Below are 15,077 nucleotides of genomic sequence, written 5' to 3' on the forward strand. Positions count from 1 at the left end.
CTTCTTCTCTTCAAAGAACTTAACAATGCCAAAGCAGGACTCATTTAACCAGACTTGCATAAAGCCCAAAGAATCGAATTGTAACTACAAACAGGATCAGGGAAAAAGCCCTTGTTTGAATGCACAAAGAGGTCAGAAACAAACATATTTGAAATGGGTTTGGGTGGATAATTCTCCAATCTCAATTTAACAAAAATTTTTTTTTTTTTTTCCAACAATATAGACAAAAGACTGAAACAAAATGCATACTCCAATATCCCTAAAGAGAGTAATCCACTCAAAAGAGTATTGGAAGGGAAGACATTAAAATATGAGCTTACTCTGTTCAATTTTTTCTATAACGTCTCCTCAGTTCCCTCTTCACTTGACTCCACGTCCGTCCACTAGTCTTCGACAAATTGTAGGACTATCTATTGGGTAAAGATTAGGCAAGAATGACTGGCCTGACTATAGATTCCTGGCAAGGCGATCCACCTACTCATATCAAGTGGATTACTAGAAGGATGAATTTCAAATTCCAATTTCGGGTACATGATATATTCAGTGCCAATGACAGTCTGAAGCTGTTCATTAAAATATGAGCTGTTTAAATTTTAAAACTGCAACAATATGTCCATGGAAGAGTTGCCTGCAACACATAAACACTGATTTTATGTTGTATTTGGTATGCTTTCTAGGTCGGTACACATTCCAAGAAATCATACCAAACAGAACCTTAATTTTAAAAAGTCTATTATATGATACTTTCAAATGGTAGCGAAGTTGCCAATTAAAAAAATGAGACATTTAAATTATAAAATTACAATTCTTGGAGAATGGATCATCTACACGTACCAACAGGTGAACGTACATGTGAGACCCAATCACCACTTAATTTTGTTTCCATAAAAACCCGTCCTTCCCTTATAAATGGCAAAGATAGGACAGGTGGTTGGCCCTCACTTGTACTTTCATCTGTTGGTACATGCAGAGGAACCGAACTCCAATCCATGACCCACAATACATAGCATCGATTTTATGATGCATTCAGTATGCATTATTGGAATGCATTTTAGATCGATAATGCATATATCAAATGCAACTTTAAGTTGCAAAAAGTCCAATATACGATTCCAAATGCTTACAAAGTATAGTTCTATAGTTCATTCTCTTTAACTACGATTTAGAATTGAGATCTCCAGGGGTTAGGGTGCCCGAAAGTCACAAACTATTGAGATTAAAAAGATAAAATGACAAATATAAGTTAAATAAATAGTGGGTTCATATGTTTAAGATCACGAGTAGTAGACAAAGATGTGTTTGGTATGATTTTTTGGAATGCATTATTGACTTAGAATGCATACTAAAAGCCCGCAACAATTTCACAATGTTTTTTTGTTATTTAAAAGCTTTTATATTTATTTTTTATAATGTTGAAACTTGAAGGAAAATAAAACTCTACTAACAAATAATACAAGGGAATTTATTTATTCTGGTTTTGCCTTCTATATTATAAAAACACAAGGCAATTGATTGAAATTTATTCTTTAAGGATTAGCTCTATACCAACCAGTACTTTATAGACTCCTCTCAGAACTAACTCTTACAACATAATTCAAACTCACATGCGCTTTTAACAACTAAATTACCCCTAAGAACTCGAGAAAAGAAACTATGATAACCCATTACCAAATAGTGAATCAAAGTTGAGAAAGGAAGCTCAACATGGTTGGACGTGGCTTGCACTTAGCCTCCAAGGGCTTAGCTTTAGGCGAGGTGAGTCCAGCGCCTTCAGTCATGTCAACCAGCTCTTCATCAACCCTTTCCCACTTGAAGCATTGAATCAATGAACCCAATGTCAATCCCACCTCACGCAAGGCCAGACCTTCCCCAGGGCAACTCCTCCTCCCCGATCCAAATGGCATCAATTTGTACCCATCCCTTACTCCTCCAATCCCCTCCATCCTCTCTGGCCTGAACTTTGTGGGTTCTTCCCATAACTTGGGATCCTTATGGATGGCCCTTTGGTTCACCAATAGCATTGTGCCACGTGGGATGATAAAACCCCCAACAATGCATTCTTCTGACGATTCATGGGGTAATAGCAATGGAGCGACAGGGTGCAACCGAAGTGTCTCATTAATGATGCAGTGAAGATATGGGAGATTGGAAACATCTGATTCATTGAGGAGTCGGTCTTGTCCTACAATGGTATCGATCTCAGCTTGTGCCTTCTTGAGGACTTCTGGATGGTTCAACAATAGTGACATTGCCCATTCCATGGTCCCTGCTGTAGTTTCTGTTCCAGCTGCTAGCAAAACCTGCACAGTGAGGAGTGGCTTCATTAATCATTTGATGGGACTTTGGATAGGATAGGAGTGACATTTTAAAGTTCCACATCAGTAGACAGTTTCAGATCCTCTGCTGCAGCCTACCCATATGGCTGGCGTACAACCTCACATAGGAAGGGGTGAAATGACTGTCCTACCCACTGCCTGAGCACCCTGCCCCAAGTGGGGTCCATGCCCTACCTGTGTGAGGCTGCACATTGGCCGTACAGGTAGGCAGCAACAGTGGATCCAAATTGTAGCGGAAAAAGAGTTTAATAATGTTCCCTGAGTTTTTGTAAGTTCACCATCCAGATTAAACAAACAAGGTTAGGATGGGAGTTTGAAGTGCCACATCAGCACCTTCCCACCCTCACCTAAGTCCTCCTCAAACAAATAAAGGAAAAAAAATACAGTTCCCTACTCAATAAGGCTTTGAAGAAAGGGAAAAAATCAAAAATTAAAAATTCTAAGAGAGAGAGAGAGATGCATTACGTGCATAATGCCTATGATGATTTCATCGGTGTAGTACATTGGGTCGTTTTCTTGTAGTGACAACAGAACACCGATCAACGACTTCTCATCCTTGGATTGAGTTCTTGCCATCCGATGCTCTTCAATCAATTCCTGCATAATTTGATCCCTCTTTCTCTGCAACCTCAACAACTTCTTCTTCAAACCATTGAAACCAACCCACCTCAACCATGGCAAGAAATCTACAACGTTTGAAACCCCACCAACAACAACCATTTCCTCTACAAGCCCTTGGAACTCTCTTGCCTTATCCAGGTCCCCAACATTATCACTATAATACCTCTTTCCAGCAATCATCATCATCATATTGTTGAGGGTTAGCTCAAAGAAGGTGGACTTCATTTCTACGGTCTTAGAAGAGTTACCGGCGACGACGAGCCGCCGCAATAAAAAGCGTACTTCATTAGTACGTATTTTAGAGAACATCTGGAGACGAGTAGAGGATAAGATCTCAAGAGTGGTGAGGCGCCTGAGATTGCGCCAATGATGGCCATAGGAAGCGAGGGAGAGAACGGTGTGATCGAAACCCAAATGTTTCCCAGTGAGGAACTTAGGGCGGTTGGCAAAGACGATGTCATTGGTTGTGAAACATTCCTCAGCTGCTGAAGGGGAAGAGACATGAAGAACACGGCGTGAACCGAAATTAAGGAGTAAGATGGGGCCGTATTGGGCTGCGACACGGGCTAAGGTGTGGTGGAGTGGCTTCTTGAATAGATAGAGATGGCCGATGATGGGAAAGGAGATAGGGCCGCTTGGTGGAAGGTTTTTTCTGTTTGGGAAAAGTCGTTTGGAGAAGAGAAAGAAGGCTAGAAAGAAAGCCAGAAAGTAGTAGAATGCTAACATCTCCATTGTTGGAAATTTAGGATTTGAGGTTACGGTTTTGCTAATTAGATCATAGCCTCTTAATTTATATTTGAAGTTAAAAACTGAATGACGTATTCAATTACGATTAAAATGGGTCCACATGCCTAAAGTAGCATGTGAAGGAAGCTGATCTAAATCCTGAGAGTTACATCAAAAGTTGGTAAGTAGACGTGACCACTGACCTCACGAACCTCAACCATCTTTTGGGTATTAATTTCCTCGCACTTGAGAGTCGAGATTCCTCTCTCCGATTAATCTAATGGAAATTTAATATCCGCTTGGAAGATTTTTCTTTCATCTTTGGTGATAGAGATCAAAGGTGTGACTTAAGACAGACACAAACAAAAATAGGCGAATATTATAATTTCAGAGCACACTTAGTGGAGTGAGGAACTACGTAACCGATTGTGTCACCCATGGGTGAACCATACCAGTTATCGAAACCGCAACTTCTTTAGGTATCGTTCACGTCACTCTAGATACTTTTCTTCTTTTATTAAGTTTATTTAGAATTTATAACCTTATTTGACTGCTCCTTGTCTTATTTTGATGTATTTCAGAATAATTGTGATACCATAAGTTTTCCAATCATTTTGCAAACTATTCACAATGCATACCATCAGATTCAGATTCACATTTATTCATGATCAAATATCATTTCTTTTCGATACGTGCCCTAATAGGGAAGTTGATTCCTTATTGGGCATTTCTTTCATACACGTGTATACACCATATGTCCTGCACAATGATGTATACGATATAATAGACATTAATTGCAACGATAAGGACCTCTCCGGTCTGGGAATCAGTTGCAACCTACTAATGAGAGTTTTATTCTCTACACAACTGGCAGTAGTCCATGTAAGACTCTCATGTGATCCAATTCAATATACACACATACGTATACTCACACTTATATCGAATTTTCATTCCCATCATGAATACATAGTGTGACAAACCTATGAACAGAATGTCCAGTTCTAGGTATAAACCCATGGACAACCAAAAGCCCATTAATGTCATGCAAAATAGATGATAGATAAGTTACTAATTTATTAATAGAAAAGAGAACACAATCTGGTTGTGTACGGTGTGTGGCCCTTGCTCCCAAACATAGGGCTGTGCGAAATTACCCACTACACCCTCAAGGATTTCTATCTTTCCATGGGGCACGGAGATCATTTTGAGCAGCCCTGTGTTTGAGTGGAGGGGCGAACGGAGCACAAGAACCAGGTAGCGTTCTCCTACCTTTATTAATATGATGCACACACTATAGGAACAAGGTATTAGTGAGTGTCATGAAAAGTTCCAAGATTCTGGCTTTTGGTGTTCAAAGACCACCACCTGGTTAACGAATGGTTCATTCCCAATTTGTAGGACATCACACTAAAATGTAATGATTGAGCTTTTACGAAATAAGCGCTAGTGAAGGCTTTTGGATTTGGATTCTGATTTCATGGTTTATAATTCAAACTAATTAGAGAATCCTATTAGATTTTAATAAATAGGGAAAATTACGTTTTTCACTCCTCTGTAGTTTGAATCTATTACATCTATCACTTCTAAAATTTCATTTATTTTAAAAACCTTTTCTTTATTTTAAAAAAATCTTAAAACTATATCCTTATCGTTAGATTAGAACAGTTAAGTGACAATGTCATCGTTCAATTTTAATTTAAATACCTTTAATACCCTTGAAAGGATAAAAAGTGACTAATGCCCTGTTCTTCTTCCTCTTCTTCTTCTTCTTCTACACCACCATCACTGCTTCTGCCGCCGAATTTGTTTTCTTACTTTTTATTTGATTGATTTCCTCACCCATCGTTGTTTTGTTTGGTTGGGTATATGACCAAAGTTGAAAACAGTGTCTTTCAAGCAATAATTGAATGTTTTTCTTCATTTCTGCTAGGATTTCAAGGAAATATAGAAAATCCATTTTAGAGGAAACTTTGAAATCTTCTATTGTTTATATTCTGTGGTAGAAGAGAATCAGCGATTGGTGAAAGGATTAGCTCTGGTTTTCGTGGAATACCCACCAATAAAAAGACGATCTTGCTGTTTGTGACTATTCTCGAAGGGCAGCTTCGCTGTAAACAGTGAAGACTTGAGGACTGCTTTGAGGGTGAGCTAAACCCTTATAAATATCACATTTAGTCGTTACTGAAATCTGCAAAAACTCAACAATTCAAGGGAGGATGTATTGAGGCGTCTGATCAGGCGTTGTGCATATTTAAAATACTTTGAACCAAGATTGGGTGACAGGACACTATACGCAGATGAGATTTTGAGAGATCATGTTTTCAAACCCTAAATGGGTTTTTCCTATTATGTTTCACGATTTGGGGAAGGAGAGGGAATATTCCTTCTCTGATTCTTGATTCTTTTAATTAAAAAAAAGGTTTTTCTTTAAGTATTAAGAAAGGATAAAATTGTCATTTTCTTTTTAAAATTAACAAAGTTTACACTTATGAGTATGGACATAATAAATTAATTTACAATGATAGTAGACGTAATAGATTCAAACTACAGGGGTGATAAACATAATTTTCTCTAATAAATATCATTTCTGGAATAGAGTTATATTTTGATACTAAAGACCCATACATAGAAGAACAATCTCCAAAGGCAAACCACATAATCACAACAACAAAAGAGGGTAAATACCCACACTAACAGGCTACATGACTAGCTACTCGATTATTGGATAAAATAAAAGCCACATGCTCAGTCTTGGTTCCTGTCCGTGTTGGAGTGTATCCACACTGGTGGGGGTGAGGAATGGTGGATGTATTGGTTTGAAGGGAGGGGGGGGCTTTACTGGTCATGGGGGGGGGGGAGACTCACTGGTGTTGGTGGCGGCTTTGTTGATTGGACGGTGGGTGGGGGACTATCAGAATTGATAATTTCATTCATCCAATATCAATCCAATTACATCATGTATATATAGATAGGGTAGAGTTTGACTAATGTAGGAGTCCAATCTACATACAATAATAGAGTCCTTGATTACATAAAGTGTTATCACATGTGATATAAAGAGTCCTGGATTATCATCATATGTGATGATAAGAGTCTTGAATCAAATAGGTTGTTATCGCATGTGATATAAAGAGTCCTAGATTATCATCACATGTGATGATAAGAGTCCTGAATCAAATAGGTTGTTATCGCATGTGATAAGAGGTCTATCAGCAGCTAACTTGTAAGAGATGATCACGATCCAATCTTATTTCTGTCGATAGAGTTTCACTTGGAGTACTGGAGATAAGGTAGTTGAGTGATTGAAGGTGATTGAGTTGGTTAAGACTTTGTAGGAGATAACAATGACGTGGATAAGCAAGGTTGATACACCCCCTCAAGATGGGGATGTGAGCGATCGAATCCATACCTTGTCATGTAGAAAGATGAACCGGGCCGTTCCTAGCCCCTTTGTGAAATATTTATTTTTTAATGTTGAAACTTGAAGGAAAATAAAACTCTACTAACAAATAATACAAGGGAATTTATTTATTATAGTTTTGCCTTCAGTATTATAAAAACACAAAGACATTTTATGATGTATTTGGTTACAATGTTTGAATGCCTAATGATGATTTATTGCTTTATGACAATAAACTTAGGGCAAATGACACTATGTTATGGTTTACAATCAGTCATATTGGGGCTGATCCCATATTGGTTAAGAGTTCCCTCAACTTATAACCCAGTTTATGGGGTTAAGTTCTCCCAAGGTCCATATCAGTGCTATCAAAGCAGCCAACCCTCGCACGGAAGGGGTGACCTACTTCCAAAGTGTAGTCATTAGGAAAGAACTATATGTCACCAAACAGAGACCTTGGAGTAGAGTGGAGCCTCTTAGAAAGGGCTACCTGACTCAGATTGGGTCTCCACATTGATTCAGAAACATGATGGATTGTTATGATTCCATATCATTCATATGGGGGTTGATGATCCCACATCGGTTATGAAAGGGATTTGGTGTGAGTTAATATGGTCTTGGGTTCCCTCACCTTATAAGCTAGTTTATGGGGTTTAGTTCTCCCAAGGTCATTGTGATGTGCAACTGAAGCTGATCAAGTAATGCATACAGAGAGAGCTTAATTACAACACTTAAGTCTCAAGCCAAATTACTCTTCTTTCCCTTACCTATTCTGAAAGCAAGAAAATGAAGAACAATTGAAGAATTATAAATAACAGAGCAAAGTGGTGGTCTTCATGATCTTCCAGTGAAACCTTCCTTCTTTTGCACAAGACAAAAAAAAACTATCATAACTCATTACCAAATAGTGAATCAAAGTTGAGAAAGGAAACTCAACATGGCTGGGCGTGGCTTGCATTTAGCCTCCAAGGGCTTAGCTTTAGGCAAAGTGAGTCCGATGCCTTCGATCATGTCAACCAGTTCTTCATCAATCCTTTCCCAGTCGAAGCACTGAATCAATGAACCCAATGTCAATCCAACCACACGCATGGCTAAACCTTCCCCAGGGCAACTCCTCCTCCCCGATCCAAATGGCATCAACTTGTACCCATCCCTTACACCTCCAATCCCCTCCATCCTCTCCAGCCTGAACTTTGTGGGTTCTTCCCATAACTTGGGATCCTTATGGATGGCCCACTGTTCACCAATAGCATTGTGCCACATGGGATGGTAAAACCTCCTACAGTGCACTCTTTCGATGATTCATGGGGTACTAGCAGTGGACCAGCAGGGTATAACCAAAGTGTCTCATTTATGATGCAGTGAAGATATGGCAGATTGGAAACATCTGATTCATTGGGGAGTTGGTCTTCTCCTACAATGGTGTCGATCTCAGCTTGTGCCTTCTTGAGGACTTCTGGATGGTTCAACAATAGTGACATTGCCCATTCCATGGTCCCTGCTGTAGTATCTGTTCCAGCATTTAGCAACACCTACACAGTGATGAGAAGATTCATTAATCATTATGTCTACTTAACTTGATGGATTTTCATCCTCTCAAGGGCAGTGCACTACACTTAAAAATCAAACCGTAAAAACATGGGCAATGACATCTTTTTATCCTTTCAAGTGTTGGGTGTACGGTTGGATTCTTAAGTGTGGCGCACTGGGCAATGCACCGCACTTGAGAGGATAAATTTACTAACCCGATAGACTATTAATTAAGCCCCCATGCCAACTTTTAAAATATAGGCCCCGTTTGTTTGATAGGGAGGATGGAGTAGGAATGTTGTAGGACTGGGTCCCACAATGCAGCGGGCTGGAGAACAAGGGTGAGATTTTTACGTTTCCCATCAATAATAACCAAAGTCCCATTAATTTGGTGGGACTTTGGATAGGATAGGGGTGAGATTTTAAAGTACCACATCAGCATATGAATTCGGATCCTCCGTTGCCACCTACCCGTGTGGCCAACATGCAGCCTCACACAGATAGAGGTGAAATGACCATCCTACCCACTGCCCGAGCACCCTTCTTGGGTGGGGTCCACACCCTGCCTGTGTGAGGCTGCATGTCGGCCTCACAGGTAGGCAGCAACAGAGGATCCAAATTGTCAACAGACAAAGCATTTAATGATGTTCCCTAAGCTTTTGTAAGTTCACCATCCCAGGTTAAACAAACAAGATTGGGATGGGAGTTTGAAGAGCCACATCAGCACTTTCCCACCCCAAATCTCCCACCCCACCCAACTCCCCCTCATGGGCCATAAATAGGGAAAAACTATACTGCCCAACTCATAAGGCTTTCAAGAAAGGGAAGAAATCAAAACAAGATTTATTCTGAGAGAGAGAGAGAGAGAGAGAGAGAGAGAGAGAATGTCTTACGTGCATAATGCCTATGATATTGGTGTAGTACTTTGGGTCGTTTTCTTGTAGTGACAACAGAACATCGATCAACGACTTCTCATCCTTGGATTGAGTTCTTGCCATCCGATGATCTGCAATCAATTCCTGCTCAATTTGATCCCTCTTTCTCTGCAACCTCAACAACTTCTTCTCCAAACCATTGAAGCTAACCCACCTCAATAATGGCAAGAAATCCACTAAGTTTGAAGCCCCAGCAACACCAAACATTTCCTCCACAAGCTCTTGGAACTGTCTTGCCTTATCCAGGTCCCCAACATTATCACCATAATACCTCTTTCCAGCAATCATCATCATCATGTTGTTGAGGGTTAGCTCAAAGAAGGTGGACTTCATTTCTACGGTCTTAGAAGAGTTTCATGAGCCGCCGCAATAAAGAGCGTACTTCATTGGTACGTATTTTAGAGAACATCTGGAGACGAGTAGAGGAGAAGATCTCAAGAGTAGTGAGGCGCCTTAGATTGCGCCAATGCTGGCCGTAGGAAGCAGAGGAGAGGCTGGTGTAATCGAAACCCAAGTATTTCCCAAGTAGGAAGTGAGGGCGGTTGGCAAAGATGATGTCATTGGTTGTGAAGCATTCCTCAGCTGCTGAAGGGGAAGAGACATGGAGAACACGGCGTGAACCGAAATTAAGGAGTAAGATGGGGCCGTATTGGGCTGCGACACGGGCTAAGGTGTGGTGGAGTGGCTTCTTGAATAGATAAAGATGGCCGATGATGGGAAAGGAGAGAGGGCCGCTTGGTGGAAGGTTTTTTTCTATTTGGGAAGAGTTGTTTGGAGAGGAGAAAGAAAGCTAGAAAGAAAGCCAGCAAGTAGTAGAATGCTAACATCTCCATTGTTGGAAATTAAACAATCTTCTTATTTGAACTTAAAAATATCTAATAAGAATAAGGATATGTGGTTGCGGTTTTGCTAATTATTGCACATGAAGTGTTCGATGAAGAGAAACAGATCGCAGCCTCATATTTATATTTGAAGTTAAAACTGAGTTACGTAATCAATTACGATTCAAATAGGTCCACCTGACTCGTGATTTACATCACTACTTGCTTGAAGAGTTGGAAAGTAGACGTGGACACTGACCTCACAAACTTCGTCTCCATTTTCCGCTTGAGTGATAATCCTATATTTTGATCTTTTCAATCATAATATCTATTTTATTTATAAAGATGACAGCGAGTTAGTGGGATATTTTTATTTTTTGTATACTTCGGACATGATCTGTAATTCCTCTTAAGTAAAAAAGGAAAATATAGGGACACCCCCTGAAATATGACTCCTTAATTTTCATCTATACCCCCTCATCTAAGTATGTAAATTATTCCATCAAACCAACTGTCGTTTAGTTTTAAACGTCAATGCTCACCCAACCATTTTTTTAGGACCAGATTACCCAAATTAAAAGTTTGAAGATGAAAATACCCTTTTAGGAGTAAATACAACTCATGCCTTTTTTTTTCCCTAGCTAAGGTTGGGCACATCTGCGTTTGAACTTGGCTTGAAATCACAACTATAACTAGTTAAGTCTACTTAAAAAATCAGAAATAATTTTCATATGGATCATAAAAAATACAGGCCCAAGAGATTTTTTGTAGTGCTACATTTAAACCTAGTAGCTGGATGCATGATTCATCTTGTCCCATAAACTTATGAGAATTTAAGAACTTTTTAGCCCTGTAAGCCCACATCGGTTATGAAAGGGTTTTGATGTGGGTTCATATGGTCTTGGGTTCTCTCCCCTTACAAGCCAGTTTATGGGATTGAGTTTTCCCAAGATCATTGTTATGTGCAACTGAAGCTGATCGAGTAATGTGCACAGAGAGAGCTTAATTACAACACTAAAGTGTCAGGCCAAATTACACTTCTTTCCCTTACCTATTTTGAAAGCAAGAAAATGAAGAATAATTGAAGAATTATAAAGAACAGAGCACATTGGTGGTCTTCTTCGAGTGAAACCTTCTTTTGCACAAGGCAATTGATTGAAATTAATTCTTTGAGGATTACCTCTACACCAACCTGTACTTTATAGACTCCTCTTAGATTAACTCCTACTACATAATTCAAACTCACATGCACTCTTAACAACTAAATTAGCCCTAAGAACTCGGGTTCACCTGTGACAAAGACTTCCATATCTTATTACCAAAAAAAATATCATAACTCATTACCAAATAGTGAATCAAAGCTGAGAAAGGAAACTCAACATGGCCGGACGTGGCTTGCACTTAGCCTCCAAGGGCTTAGCTTTAGGCAAGGTGAGTCCGGCGCCTTCGGTCATGTCGACCAGTTCTTCATCAATCCTTTCCCAGTCGAAACACTGAATCAATGAACCCAATGTCAATCCAACCACACGCAAGGCCAGACCTTCCCCAGGGCAACTCCTCCTCCCTGATCCAAATGGCATCAACTTGTACCCATCCCTTACTCCTCCAATCCCCTCCATCCTCTCTGGCCTGAACTTTGTTGGTTCTTCCCATAACTTGGGATCCTTATGGATGGCCCACAGGTTCACCAATAGCATCGTGCCACGTGGGATGGTAAAACCTCCTACAATGCACTCTTCTGATGATTCATGGGGTATTAGCAGTGGACCGGCAGGGTACAACCGAAGTGTCTCATTTATGATGCAGTGAAGATATGGGAGATTGGCAACATCTGATTCATTGAGGAGTCGGTCTTGTCCTACAATGGTGTCGATCTCAACTTGTGCCTTCTTGAGGACTTCTGGATGGTTCAACAATAGTGACATTGCCCATTCCATGGTCCCTGCTGTAGTATCTGTCCCAGCATTTAGCAAAACCTGCACAATACGTATGGAGAGGATTCATTAATCATGTCTACTTAACTTGATAGAATTTTTGTTAATTAACCCCCATGCCAACTTTTAAAATAGGCTCTATTTGTTTGATGGGGAGGATGGGGTGGGAATGTTGTGGGATGGGTCCCGAGTGTAGTGGGATGGAGAACAAGTGTGAGATTTTTACATTTTAAAACGTCACATCACCACTTTCTCACCCCAATTCTCCCACCCCACCCAAGTCCCTATCAAACAAATGGAGCCATATATATGGAAAAATTGCACTTCTCTGCTCATAGGCTTTCAAGAAAGGGAAAAAATTAACAATTGGGATCCTCTAGGGCCGAGTGGGCGGCGTGCGGCCTCACACAGGTAGGGCATGGACCCCATCCGAGCAGTGGGTGGAGCGGCCATTTCATCTCCGCATGTGTGAGGCCGTACGCCGGACACTCGGCTGCCCGGCCGTAGGATCCAAATCCAAAATTTAAAAACCAAAAATCAAAACAACATTTGTTCTAATCGAGAGAGAGATGTCTTACCTGTATAATGCCTATGATGATTTCATCGGTGTAGTACTTTGGGTCATTTTCTTGCAATGACAATAGAACATCGATCAGAGACTTGTCGTCCTTGGATTGAGTCCTCGCCAACCGATGCTCTTCAATCAATTCCTGCATAAATTGGTCCCTCTTTCTCTGCAACCTCAACAACTTCTTCTCCAAACCATTGAACCCAACCCACCACAATAATGGCAAGAAATCTACTAAGTTTGAAGCCCCAGCAGCACCAAATATTTCCTCTACAAGCTCTTGGAACTGTCTTGCCTTATCCAGGTCCCCACCATTATCACCATAATACCTCTTTCCAGCAATCATCATCATCATGTTGTTGAGGGTTAGCTCAAAGAAGGTGGACTTCATTTCTACGGTCTTAGAAGAGTTTTCGGCGACGACGAGCCGCCGCAATAAAGAGCGTACTTCATTAGTACGTATTTTAGAGAACATCTGGAGACGAGTAGAGGAGAAGATCTCAAGAGTGGTGAGGCGCCTGAGATTGCGCCAATGCTGGCCGTAGGAAGCGAGGGAGAGAATGGTGGAATCGAAACCCAAGTATTTCCCAACGAGTAAGTTAGGGCGGTTGGCAAAGACGATGTCATTGGTTGTGAAACATTCTTCAGCTGCTGATGGGGAAGAGACATGGAGAACACGGCGTGAACCGAAATTAAGGAGTACGATGGGGCCGTATTGGGCTGCGACACGGGCTAAGTTGTGGTGGAGTGGCTTCTTGAGTAGATAAAGATGGCCGATGATGGGAAAGGAGAGAGGGCCGCTTGGTGGAAGGTTTTTTCTATTTGGGAAGAGTTGTTTAGAGAGGAGAAAGAAAGCTAGAAAGAAAGCTAGAAAGTAGTAGAATGCTAACATCTCCATTGTAGGAAATTAAACAGATCACAGCCTCATATTTATGTTTGAAGTTAAAACTGAATTACGTATTCATTACGATTTAAATAGGTCCACATGGTTATAATAGCATGTGAAGAAAACTGACCTCAGTCCTGAGTTACATCACTGCTTGCATCAAGAGTTGGAAAGTAGACGTGAACGCTAACCTCACAAACCTCATCTCCATTGTCCGCCTGGATGATTTTTCTTTCCTCTTTGGCGAAAGAGTGCAAGCAAAGGTGCAACACAGATCTTCTACGGTGCTGCTCTGTCCTACCTGTGACCTAGGACTGCATGCAGTGATTGCCGTACCCTTGCTTAATACGCACCGCCTTATACTGTGCAGCACAGCAGGACGGGCAGCCCACGCCATAGAAGATCTGGATGCTTAAGATGTCTCATGTGTTCATTAGACACATGTCGCTCAATGTTCAACCTATTTTACCATTTCGTTATGGAGAATGGGTCGAGTGAGTCAGACTCAAGACTCAAGACAAACACAAGGATGGACCCGGAACATTCTAGTTGATTTTACCAATCCGTTATGGAGAATGGGTCAATCTGAAGTGGCAAATTTCAAGGAAATTGAGCCGGATCCGAAAACTGGCAAATGTGGACTGGGAATTGTTGTTCGCAACTCAAATGGAGATATTCTAATTGCTAAATCTAAAGTGGCAAATTTCAAGGAAAATGAAGATGGTGAGGCTATGGTCATTCGGTGTAGTTTGTTGGAGGGCATAAGCCAAGTTGTGGATCATCTAATCGTCGAGTCAGATAACAAAAAAGTTATCTCCTATCTCAATGAGCCCCTGAAGCCAATTCCCCTTCATATCCTTGCGGTCTTTAAGGACATAAAGCATCTATCCTCCTATTTGCTTTCCTGTAACTTCATTTATATTCCTAAAGAGTAACGCCTAGGCTGACTTTTTAGTTCGGAAGGCCCTGTCATTAGAATGTGCGACTGCATGATCGCAATATTTCACTCTGTGCCTAGTGGATCTTTGTAACCCATTAGTTGTGTGTTCCTCTCATTCTAATGAATAGATTTCAGTTTACCAAAAAAGATGGATCTGGAACATTTTCTTAGTGATAGCCCAATATTTTGATCTTTTCAATCATAATATCTATTTTATAGATATAAAAAATGGTGGATCTAGACATCAACTGCAACGATATGTACCTCTCCGGTCTAGGGATCAGTTGCAACCTACCAATGAGAATCTTATTTTCCACACAACTAGTAGTAGTCCAAATAAGACTCTCTTGTGATCCAATTCACCATACATAGATACGTAT

General features: G+C 40.6%; 1 protein-coding gene and 1 pseudogene across 1 annotated transcript; both read right to left on the reverse strand.

The window, feature by feature from the left end:
* Positions 1 to 1,679: 1,679 nt before the first annotated feature.
* On the reverse strand, positions 1,680 to 10,457 carry LOC122652646 (annotated as a pseudogene).
* On the reverse strand, positions 2,051 to 13,780 carry LOC122652644 (cytochrome P450 81Q32-like). The gene is made up of 4 exons (XM_043846446.1): positions 12,882 to 13,780; positions 11,721 to 12,345; positions 10,617 to 10,621; positions 2,051 to 2,062 (listed from the first exon to the last, which is right to left on the reverse strand). Exons 1-2 carry the CDS (start codon positions 13,767 to 13,769, stop codon positions 11,725 to 11,727), a joined length of 1,509 nt encoding a protein of 502 aa, XP_043702381.1. The 5' UTR covers positions 13,770 to 13,780; the 3' UTR covers positions 2,051 to 2,062; positions 10,617 to 10,621; positions 11,721 to 11,724.
* Between the last annotated feature and the right edge of the window lie 1,297 nt (positions 13,781 to 15,077).

The sequence above is a fragment of the Telopea speciosissima genome, chromosome 2, assembly GCF_018873765.1.
Source record: "Telopea speciosissima isolate NSW1024214 ecotype Mountain lineage chromosome 2, Tspe_v1, whole genome shotgun sequence".
Taxonomy (NCBI): domain Eukaryota; kingdom Viridiplantae; phylum Streptophyta; class Magnoliopsida; order Proteales; family Proteaceae; genus Telopea; species Telopea speciosissima.